General features: G+C 41.4%; 1 protein-coding gene across 1 annotated transcript in view; it reads right to left on the minus strand.

The window, feature by feature from the left end:
• The window catches only part of KCNMA1 (potassium calcium-activated channel subfamily M alpha 1), a 997,979-nt gene that overhangs the window by 300,863 nt on the left and 684,440 nt on the right, over positions 1 to 12,676 (minus strand). The window contains exon 10 of the mRNA XM_019555536.1: positions 4,907 to 5,017. Coding sequence (XP_019411081.1) covers positions 4,907 to 5,017 — 111 coding nt within the window. The remainder of the gene's footprint in view (positions 1 to 4,906; positions 5,018 to 12,676) is intronic.

A 12,676-nucleotide genomic window follows, 5' to 3' on the forward strand; every position in this document is an offset into this window, starting at 1 on the left:
GCATCCCTGTGCAGCTAAATGGGAAGAAGGATGCAGCAATGCATCATGGTCTAACAAAGATACTTCTCTTTATTGGAAGCTTTCAAACACTTTTCAAAATTCCAAAACCCAGGAAATCTCTTACGAATATCACAAGCATGGTCTTTCTTTTAAATTATCGTATAACTGGGAAAACTTGCTCACTGCCTGGAGATTGGGAAGATGATTAAATGAAGTAATGTTTTGTACTGTGTGGGTTGGAAAAGCACCTAAACTTGCAAATGGACACGTAAGTTCAGTATATATATGAAGCAGGTTACTAGATGCAAAACAATGGAACTTAGTTGAAAGTTAGGTTTTAAACAGAATATAAAGGGTTGAAATGCATATAATGCAGCTTAAGCAAAAACTGGTATTCTTAAAATGTTTGTTTCCCATTGTCTGCATACATTTTCACACTCTCTAGGGAAAGGAACAGCCTCATTGCTGAAATCCACTGTTTGTTTGATTTTAACGGAAAGTTCCCACAGAGAAATACAAACACTTTAAAAAAAAAAAAAAGTCAGAGTTTAACAAATGCGACAGAGTCTATCTGTTCCATTTATGTCCTTGTTGTCTTGGTTTCACTTGTAAGATGCAGCATAATCAGAAAAGATCTACTGAACATTTTAGCTATGTATGGATAGCAGTCTTTGATCAGCAAGGATCTGGGTTAACTGTTTGCCGTGGAAAAACATGGAAAAACAGAGATTTTCTTCTTTAATGGAGAAAAACAGATTTTCTCCTTTGAAGGAGAAAAACATGGGTAATGGAGGTGGGTTTTTGGAGGTGGGTTTTGGGTTGTTGCCATGTTGGTCTAAGGGCATAGGCAGGCAAAGTTCTTTAAGTAGGTGTAGTATCTTTTATTAGACCAACTGAGTAGTTGGAAAAAAGTTCTTAGCAAGCTTTTGAGCACAGTCGCCCTTCTTCAGGCATAGGTAGGCTCTGCTGGTCTCAGACTCCAAGAAGTGAGAAACTAAAAGTGTGGCAGAATGTCGGTGAGAATGTAAATAGGTCTTGCATAGACTTAGAAAGTATAGGTCACTATTGAGGTGCTTAAACAAGCACTGAATCTCACTAACCTGATCATGAGGAAGCAGACTCCCTATGACCCAACCACACCAAATGGATCCAGACCATGCCAGGACAAGAAATACCAAACCTGCAAACACATCTCCACTACCCCCACAATAGCTACACCCCACAACAGAACCATCACCATTCCTGGATCCAGAAATGTTATGTATCTCATCCAGTGCACCAAATGCCCTGATGGAAAATATGAAGAAGCCAACCAACAACTGTGCAGCAGAATGAACTCACACTGAAAATCTATCCAAGACAAGAATACCCAACACCTGTGGGGGCACATTTCTCACAAGACAATCACTCTCTCTCCAATCTCTCAGTTCTAATCCTCAAAGGGAACTTACAAAACACCTTCCCTATACAAACCTACAAACTTCACTTCATAAATATACTGGATACAAAAAATCCTGGACTCAATATAGACATTGGCTTTATGACACATTATAACATGTTTGACTTCTGATTCACCAGATACCTGCCTGACCTGGCCTTTTACATTCTTCTTTTTCCCCACCTTTTCTACCCTTCCCTCCCCTCCTTTTCTGTCCTGTCCCCTGATTTTCTGCTATTTCCTTCTTCATTCAGAGCCTCTTTCTTGCCTTGTATTATTACCAAAGTAGTGTTTCCTTTTGGCCTCCCCCCACCCCCCACTTTCTACCCTCTCCCTCCCCTGCTTTACCTTTTGTTTTTACTTATTTATATTTTCACTACATCCTCGCACACTCTGAGTTGCTCTTATTCCTGTTTTCCTGATCTCCAACTATGTCCTTTTTCACTGACTGCCTCTCTTCTACCTTGTATTCTATCACTGTAATGTCTCCCTTTGGCCATTTCCCACTCTGCTGTCCTCTCCCACTCCTCTCTGCTTTACCCTTTGTCTTTTTAATTTCTACCTGGTTACATTCTCACTAACATCCTGCCATTTTAGCATCTCACTTCTTAGAGTCTCAGACCAGCAGAGATTCCTTATGCCTGAAGAAGGGTGACTGTGCCTGAAAGCTTTCCAAGAACTTATTTCCAACTACTCAGTTGGTCTAATAAAAAATATCACGTCTACTCAAAGAACCTTGCCCACCCATGGGAAATGTAGGGTTTCCTCCTTCAGGCTGGCTGAATTCTAGCCTGCAAGGGGCTGCTTGGGTTGGGTGGAGTGGGACACAGGCGGCTCCATGCGCATGTGCACACATGCATGTAGCAGCCAGGCAGGGTGGTGGAGAGCAGCTCATGCAGCTCCCTCCAGGTAAGTCTAAAGTGGCAGGGGAACACAGTAGACATATGAAGGGGATGGGTGGACACAGACAACATGGCAGGGGAAAAAAGGGAACATGCTCCCCCCTGACAGCTAGGCTGTGGAGGCTGCACACTGTGCCCTGCTGAGGGCACAGAAATATGAGAGGGCATGTGTTCCCCCAGCCCTGATGCACTGTCTGTGTCCCCACCTCTTCCCCACAGACCCATCCCATTCCCCATGTCCCCCTTCCTCACACACTGTGGGGGTGGGGGCAGGGGGCAGTGAGTTGGCAGTGAAGGGCACTGGCAGGGCTGGGGGGGATGGGGGTCAGAAGTGAGGGGCACTGGCAGGGCCAGGGACTGTGGGTTGGGAGAGAGGAGCACCAGCAGTGTTAGGGGGCTGTGGATTGGGTATGAGGGACACCAGCATGTCTGGGGGGATGTGGGACTGTGGGTCAGGGACCGGGGCAATAGCATGGGCAATGGCAGGGCACCAGCATATCAGGGCTGCTCAGCACCACAAGCAGCAGGGGGAAGGGGAAGGGACAGCTACAGTTAGACCCACATCCTGGTGAGTGAAGGGTACAGGGGGAACTCTGATTTTTTATGGTAAAAAAACAAAATCAAATGCCAATACATATAGGTATTTAGAATTTATTTTGTTATAATGATTGAGGCACCAGAAGGCTTCTAAATTGCTTTAAAATTGAAAATATATCAATAAAACATTGTGTTCAACTGATACCTAGGTATATAGTGGCATTTCATTTTAATTGTGGAAAAATGCAGATTTGGGGTTTTTAAAGCACAGGATTTGGAAGTTTTAAGCAGAGAAAAACAGGATCCTTGTTGATCAGTCTCAGGTAAATCACTTAGCTGACATTTCTTGTAGATAGATTTGGATTCTGGTGGATTCAACATGAACTTCTTATGCATATCAACTGGCATAATGTCAGTGTGATAACATAAAAAAAATCCATCTTGACTGAAACTGCTTGGAGATTCTCAGGTCTTTCTAAAAAAAGATCTGGAGCTTCTTGAAGAAAGATGTGATTCCAGTTAATAATGAATATAACTGTTTAGATACATTTTACTTTTTAGAACTCTGTAATTTTTTTAAAGAAAAAGTTAACTGTATGCAACCATTGAAGTATAACCACCACCATCAAAAAGTCCAATGCTCCAGTCAAGCCATTGTCCATTAAGTCATGCTAGTTTCTGTAACCAATGGCCATCAGCTGAGTAACGTAGCTGGAATTGCCACGTTCATCTCCTCAGGTATCTGTTTATTGCTTACTGGATCGGGATGGCTTTTAGCACAATTAAGGAAGGATTCCTGATCTCACATCTGTAGAGCTACAGTGAAACGCCATAATCACTCTGCTGCCATGCTCAACTGACTGACATGTTGGGAAGCACTAGCAAATTTGATGTTAGAGACTTTAATGAGCTTCATCTAAAAATGAAATAAGTCCTTATAACCTTAATATATTTGCAAATTTGTTTCATCTTGTCAAGTTGGGAGTGATAATGGTTCACTCAATAATCTCAACACTTGGCGAAGTACACTCAATTAATATTATATTATATCACAGACTGGAAAAAAAAACAAGGCCACAAGAGATTTTCAAAAGAGTCTTTGATACTTAGGGAGTCAAATCCCACTGGAATTCAATGGGAGTTAGGCTTCTAAGTGCATTTCTAGGTTACCAACTTATACCCAGCAGCAGTGCCATCAAACATGCTGTATGGTTCCATGTGTTACTTTGCTATGTGCAGTCAGTGATTTTGAACACATTGGGTGTTTATATATGTGCCTCAGAAGTAGTGGTACGGAGACTCTTTAATGAGAGCAGGTCCAAGAGCTGCTCTAATAAAAGTGCCTGGAGTGTCTCTACATTGAAAAATGGTGGTGGGGGGGGTATTTTAACTAAAGCGCATCTAACAAGCTTTAATTAAAACATCCCTACCACCATTTTTCAGCATGAGGAGGCCGATACACATGACGCTGGTGTTTGCTGGAGCACGCTAATTACCATGCTCCGTCATTACAGTGCATTGGAACAGTCTCACTGCATGTGTATAGGAGCCGACAGTTCCTAAGATGAGTAGTAATTAGCATTACTAATGATCCTGTCCTTGGTGCTGAAAGGTCAGTTAACCTGCTTCCAATCCAGGTGGCAGCATGCACAAACCTATGTGATGTGTTTGAAGGTACCACTGCTGGGATGGTCCTAACATGGCTTAACAGTCCTTAGCTGTCCTTTGAAATTCCAAACCTAGGACCTGAAAAAGGTAAATGGAAGAGCCAGGAACAGACATCATGGGCAATATCCTGGCCCCTGAAGTCAACAGAGAAATTCACATGGTAAAGGCCAGAATTTAATTGCTAGGGTCAAATTCATTTCTGCAATAAACTCACTGAAGTCAGTGGAAACCACTGGAGTTATAGGAGGAATAAGTCTGATCTAACCCCTGTCTTGCTTACTCCAAGTAATGTTTAGTAACGTTTAGAAATCTTTCAATCAGTGAGAAGGGTTTAAGGTTTCTGGCTTGCAGGGCTACTCACTTATGCAGAAAGACGATTTCCACGTTCACATCATCCCTATCCTTGTGCAGGAAGTCCTTTAAGAAGTTCGACACACTTTCAAGTGTTATGTGACCACAGACAACAATGTGCCTGTTACAGAAAAATTTCAGTTAATTTTGCACTTTAAGCAAACATAAAACAATCAAATAAGCAAGGTAAGTAGTTGGCTGAAGAAGAAAGCATTAGTGTTTTGGGGTTTTTTTTAACACTTATCCCCTAAGGTTGCAAAGGAAAACAACAATGCTAGAAGATACTCTGAGGCTGAAAAATACGTGTAGTCACTCACCTGATACCACAAAAGACCGTTTGACTAAGTAGTTTTATGCACTTAACAATAAGAGGCACTATTTATATCTACACTTATATGCTGTATTATCCAGTCTTTTTCAGAATCATATTTCTCTCTTTTATATATCCTTCCTCCACTGTTCAACATCCTCTGCTGAGATTTACTATTTAAATTTTTGTTTTTGACATACAACTTATCATGTAATGAGACAACAAATCTCCCTGAAATGGTTCTATGTTTTTTCCCCTGGTTGGAAGCAGACTGATATATCAGTAAACCCAGAGAAAAGCTTGACAAGATATAGACCATAAGCACAGAAAGAAAAATTTACATATTCTACCATAACTCCTAGTGGGAACACTTTACTATAAGTGGATATTAAATAATGCTACTTTGCAATGGACCAACCACAGAATCAGAGCTTGCATAAACAGTGATAACACAAAGGTTTCTTGCACTTCAGATTTTTTTTCTATTAATACCAAAGGAAAAAAACCCAACTATATCCAACATAGAAACAGAATCTATTTCTATTTGCTAATTCCTGAAAAACTTAGTGAAAGGTCTCAACGCATACATTTCTTAGAACCTGATTTGTTAGTCATTCATTGCAAAATGTTGTCCAGGAACCTGTATTAGAGTATTCAAAAAACTCAGTTTCCACCACAGTACAAACTAAAGAATGGCCTTTCTTGTGCTTATCAGTACATGGGAGGCACTGCTATTGAAGGTGTTTTCACAAGCTATATCCTTTGCAACTGCCTAGAAAGGCTGAGTAGTGGATATGTGTGTTTAATGTAGGGCATAATTACATAGCACAATGCAGTGTCATGCCAAGATACCTGAGCTAGTCCATTCTCAGTAGGACTAATTAGTCTGGAAAGTACACCACAAACATAGCTAAACTGTTTCTGGTACCCAAGCTAGCTTGTTTAGAGCTAGCTCAGGTATCTCTACAAGATACTGCACTGTGCTCATATGCCTAATTGTTAGGGTGGCAGAGTCATACAGTAATCTGACTTCATTACAGGCATTTAGTCTACACACAGATTGCAACAAAGACCAAATTTTCTAAAGCTACTGGCTGGCATCTGAGGTGTCAGCAGGTGGCAAATATGAAGGTGAGTAATTTCAAGAGTAAAATGTAGACAGTCCAAGTCTTTCTTACTCCATAATTGTTCTGAGCACATTCCAATAATGCAGAAGCCTCATTGGCTGGAAGCAACAAATAATAGGTGGCAGAAGTAATTGCTTATGTAATGTGCCATTAAGGGCTATTATGGGAGCCCGTCCTTGCTTCATGATTTGGTGCTTGACTAAGTACATGAGAATAACTCAGGGAACTCACTAGTAAAAGGATAATGAGGCAGAACAAAGAATAAATCAATAATGTGCATTATGTAGTTAATAATATCAGCATCATGTAGTGTTACTCTTGCAGTGCCACAGCCAGTGACTAGGAAAGTAAAGCAAAGTAAAGTCTGATACTAATCTAGTACAGTTTATGATACTGTTTTACCATTACCATTTTGGTTGTATACATACTGTGGCATTACAACTGTATTTAACAGCACAATTATTTCAAACTCTTCTTCTGTATAGCTCTTTAGTGGTAACCTGCCAAACCTTGCATATATAATACCAAAAAGTAAGAAAAATCATAGACTTCCTGAAGGTTTAATCTTCACCATATACCAGCAGAGATTAAATTATGTTTAGGCTGTACTGGGTCTACCACGGGACCTGGTCTTACAAATACTTTACTTTATTCAGTGCTTGTTACTGTAATTGGTTGGTTTATCTCCAACAAGATTTGTCCACAAACTATGTTTTTCATAATAAGCACAATACTGGATCTACAGACTGCAAACTTGTAAACTACTCAAAGCAGAAGATGAAGCTTCCTTTTGTGTTCCAGAAGATGGAACACACATCATCAGCAAATAATCGGTCACCAGCATAATGAGTAAAATACCTGGCTCCCTTTGTTGGGCACGGTACTTAAAAGCTGCCTAGTTGTACCTTTACATCTTAGCAAAGTTTAAAGCAGTCTTCATTTTGGGCCAGGGTTATTGTAGAACCCACCACAGATTTGGGAAGTTGCAAAAGGCTCTTTGGCATCTACTGTTTTCAGATTTTCCCAGAAACATCATTAACTCATTGGACATGAGACACCCTGTCATAACTTTTGCAAATTAAGTGGCACCTAATTTGAAAAAACGATTTATATATTACAGTCCTCACCTCCTGGAAGAAAGGCCAGGCAGTGGGGTGAGGGATCAGCCAGGCAGGGACAAGCTTAAGCCTGCACTTACTAATTACCTTTTCACACCTGGCTTATCTCCTCAGACCTAAAGTCACCTTTCAAAATACCTGGTGCAACTGCAGTGGAACTCACTGGCTCAGAATGTGTAGCAAACTCATTAGTCAGATTACCCTGCATTGTTCAAGGGAAAGTCTGATTTAGGGAAGCAATGACTCTTACATATGTGATCAAAAAGAATGACTGAACATCAAATTAAATGCTAGAAGGATTCTTGGGGTGATATCTTTTATCGGACCAAATGCAATAAACGATACAACCTACAAGAATCCTTGCATCTTATATATGGCCTGGCCTATCACAGCTACAACATCACTTCAACACAAGCAAATTAAATGCTGGCATTCGTAGTGGTCAGTATTTACTCTTGTGGACATAAATCATGGTCAAAGAAACATGATGTCAGTAGGTTACTTGTATGTGAAACTGACAGGTTCTCACCAGGTTTTTGACAAGTCTTCTATCTCTGGGTTTCATAGAACAGAAATCAGGCACTTATCAAAAGACTACCATGAAATCAACAAGGTTTGCGCCTTGGGTTTTGTTTGAAAACCAGAAACACTTGCTGCTTGTTGTTTGTACTACTGTATTCCCTGGAGAATTGCTATAAATATAGGGCAAAGCACCCTATACTTGCTCTAGCCATGCCCTTTAATTAAAATATTTACATATCCCCAACAAGTCAGACTTTCTACCATATGCACAGGGATGCAACTACTTCATAAAGCTAAACACTGTTCCAAACCAGTGATGAGCAAGCCCTCAAAATGGCTTGGATACATCCTCAAAATCCAGATGCTGCTTTAGCAAATGTAAATTCTGAACCTTTTAAGTATGCCAAAATGGACTAGCATCCTTAGAAGTCACAGATTTCTTGTGGTATTTGTGGATTTTTCCTATGTCTACTCCCAACCTGTACCAAGCATTGCAAAGGCAAATGAAAAATAAGGGCAAAAAAAAGCAAATAATGTAGATTCTTCTGCAGCTTATTTTTCTCAAGCCTCTTTATCATTCCCTGGTGAGGAATTGAATTTTTCTCTGTTCAATGGATGTAATATTTATGGCAATGGATAAAGTCCTGTGTTCAAACAATTACATTTTTGTTATTGCCTTGTAAAGTCTTTGAGCCTTCAGCCTCACTTGCTCTACATAGCCCCTAAGAGACAATTCCACTGAATAACAAAACATATGTACTTCCTGGTTGGGAAAGGTGGCTATAATAGGAAGTATTTTGTCTGTCTTCAGTTTCCACTTCCTATCAAATAGGGATGAATGCAGAGCAAACTGAAGGCCAGCTCATGGTTATTAAGCCACTCTCCAAATCTGCAACAGCTGGAACTCAGAGGCAGTTAGTTATATTCAATTGCTTTGCATCTTATACAAACATTTAATTATGTCTAACCTGCTACCATTCTGATATAGTAGTATTTTCTATCAATTTTGGCCTGGTATAAATAACTGCATTAGGCTCAAGGCAGTGGAAAATCAGGGACACTGAGAAATTGCACCTGAGAGCATTAACAACTGGGATTATTGAGGGTTACTAAAAGTGACTTGCACAATGTTTTTCGTCCTTGTATACCCAAGTTGGCCTGGTCAATATCTGTCCCTTGTGCTGTACCCTTTCTACAATGAGACGGGAGAAATCATATGGTTTCAGAATAATTTCCTGGGATGCTAACAGTACAAAAAAATCTCCCTTTAACAGAAATGATATTTTTGTTCATGAGTGTGTGACAGTGAGAGAGAGATTGAAACCAGATTGTTTTCTTGTGCAAGCACTGTTGTTAGGTACATTATCTAAGAAAAGTTGGAAAGCCTATATTATTCCAACCTGTCCTGTATCTGATTGAAACTTTCTCTTTGTGTGCCAATAATCATTCCCTTCCCCCATACCAACTATTTATAATAGAGTGAAAGTTTTAAAAAGACAGCAATTCAATTATGCATTCTGATATGACTGATAGTAAAATAAGTAGTAATTCGGTTATCTGGTTTAAGAGGCTTGCTTTGATGTTGGCAGTTTATAAAAGCAATACCAAGAAATTTAGGTGGAAACTGCATGCTCTAGTTAAAAAAAAAAGTTACAAAATTTAATATAGTATTTATTATATTTATTTCATTTTTATAAATGAACTTGACAGGTATTTTAAAGTTTAATTTTAAAAAATGGAAACAATTCTCCTGGCAGTGATGAAAACCAAAGCCTTATAGCCCTGATTCTGCACTTTCATTTCCAGAGTTGGTCATCAGTGCTCTTGTATAGTTCCCTTGACTTCAAAGGGACTCCATGGAGGTCTACATGGATCAGGTTGCTATATGAGTAGCATAGGAAAAGAACTAAAACTAGCTATATAAACAGAGCACTCAAATTTCATGGAGTGGCATGGAAATATGAAAAACCCTTGTAAAAATCAAAAGCAAATAAGACTGTGAATATTATTTTTAAATGACTGCAGCTGTTTAAGGTTGAATTAAACCTTGTCTTCATTTTCCATCTCACTAATATAATTATTATTTAAATCCTTTGAATTTTTAAACAAATTCAAGGGCAAAAGAAGATGTTCAGCTATCTTTATTATTTGTAAGTATTGGGGACAACATTAAATTAATTCCTGGTTTTGTCATTTCATTTTTTTTAACTGAGATTACACCAGTGATGAAACTAGTTCAAAGAATCATTGGGATTTTACAATACACAAAGATTACTGTTTTGGAAAGGATCCCTTTCCAAAGACTCTCATACTCTTTAGCTTCTGTGCAGCCCTGCTGTGGCGGGCACAAGTGGCTCTAGAGGCCTCCACTGTCTTTTCCCCCACTGCCCACACTGGGACAGCAGGAAAAGAAGCAATAGCAGGTAGGGGAAGTAGGGAAGTGGGAAGGGGAGAAGAGGTGCCTCTGAACACCAAGAGACAAGGGGTTAGGGGTGAGTCACCTGCTTTAAGGACTTCAAAAAGTCTCTGGAAGCTCCTGCAGTGCACTCCAATCCAAAAGGGTGGCACAGTTGCACCACTGAACCCCCTCTGGATCCACCCCTGTAATGTGCGTGTGTGTGTAGAGATATCATAAGTTATATATAAAAGAGATACCAGCCATTTCTGGAGACATCTTCTTTTGTACAGCCAGCAAAAATATTTACAAAATGTTCCTATTACATGTATAAATTGGTTAAGGGGGTGGGGGATCAACCCCTGGATTCCTAAGGTGGAATATTTGAGAAAACACACAATTATTCCATGCCAAATGCAGTGTAAATGAAATCAGCTATAAACTGAATAAGTTTTTTCTGACAAGCTTTCCTCTTTTTCCATGGCACTTTGTCCAGACAAGACAATTCAAAAGGTAAATCTCTTGGTTGTATAACAGGGATTTCATCCCATTACTAAGGGGGCAAGAAAGCCCAGGGATAATTGGCTTTCCCTAGCCCTTGGGACAAGGTAACATGGGCAAAGAACCTTGGAGTAAAATGGATGCCCATCCCAAGGGCAAGCAGTGACTGACCACACTGGGGGCAGAAGTGGAGGGTCAGGTGACCCAAGAAGAGACTAATAAGCAGGGATTCAGGCTTTCCATTTGTTGCAGAAAAATGCAGGTTTTCTCCTTTAACAAAGAAAAAGGCAGATTTTCTCCTTTAAAGGAGAAAATCACAGGAAACAGTGGGATCCCCTTGCAGGCTGGCAGAGTTCCAGCTGGCAAGGGGTTGTGGGGGACAGAAGGAGAGTGATCATGGCAGAGGGCACCACATGGATGTGTGCACGCACAGATGCATATGGCAGCTAGGCAGTAGTGGAAAGCAGCTTGCACAGATCTCTCCAGGAAAGTCTATGGTGGCAGGGGGTACACAGGCCACACCTTCGGCAGGGAGGGAGGGTGCACAGGTCATGCATTGAGCGGGGGAGGGGTGGCACAGGCACAGCTCTCATAGGTGGGAAGGGGCACAGGCAACAGGGCAGGGGGAGGGGGAGTGGCACATGGTCCTTGAGATTTCTGCACCCACAGTGAGGCACAGTGCTGCAAGCCAGGCTGGACCAGCTCTGGAGGAGCCACTTCTACAGCCCAGCAGGCAAAACCTGGTGCGGGAGGGAGCACTGTGCTGCCATGTCAAGCTGAGGTGCAGCAGTGGCAGAGTACTGCTGCCAGGTGGGCAGGGGCTGCTGCTGGATGGTCAGGGTGTGCCTCAGCTTGGCAGTAATGGCAGCGTGGTGCTACCTCCCATACCGGGTCCTGCATCTTAGGTCATGGAGGCAGCTGATCTGGAGCTGGTCCAGCCCTGCTGCAGCCCCCATGCCCTGCTGTGGGTGCAGAAAACTCAGGGGGCATATGACACCCTCATCCCCCCACACATTAGCTCTGCCCCTCCACCCACAATGTGTCACCTGGGCCCACACCCCTCCTCCCCATACACTGGGGGAAAGGGACAGTGTGTTGGAAGTGAGGGGCAGCAGCAGGTCTGGGGGGCTGTAGGTTGGGAGTGAGGGACACTGGCAGGGCTTGGAGTGAGGGGCATATCAGGGCTGCTTAGTACCACAAAGCAGCGGGGTGGGGGAACAGCCACAGCTGGTCATGGATTCTGGTGAGCAAAGTGGGCAGGGGGAACTCTGATCTTCCATGATAAAAAACCCAAAATCAAATGCCAAAATGTATAGGTATTTAGAATTCTAATATAATAATTGAGGCACTGGTAGGTTTCCAAATTGCTTCAAAATTGTAAAATACATCAATAAAACATTGGGCACCTATACATGAGCACTAAAGCTGCTCTGACGTGCTGAAATTCCAACGCGTCAGATTGAGTCTGCTCAAGCGTGGCAACTGCAGTGCTCCAGCAACTTCCTGCATCTTGTGTATCAGCATCCCTACATTTTAAAACGGTGGTGGGGGGACTTGAAATAAAACTCATTGTACTAGCTTTAGTTAAGTGTGCAGACATTGATACAGGAGATGCGGTGGTGTTTTAATTACAGCAGCTCTCAGAGTTGCTCTAATTAAAGAGCTACCCCTCACCCCCAGCACACATGTAAAAGTGCCCATTGTGTTCAACTGACACCATATATATATACATATATACATGGTGTATATATACATGTATACATGTATACATATACATATATGTATATATATATGGTGTCATTTTATT

This window comes from Crocodylus porosus, unplaced genomic scaffold (assembly GCF_001723895.1).
Source record: "Crocodylus porosus isolate Cpor-Errol unplaced genomic scaffold, CroPor_comp1, whole genome shotgun sequence".
Classification (NCBI taxonomy): domain Eukaryota; kingdom Metazoa; phylum Chordata; order Crocodylia; family Crocodylidae; genus Crocodylus; species Crocodylus porosus.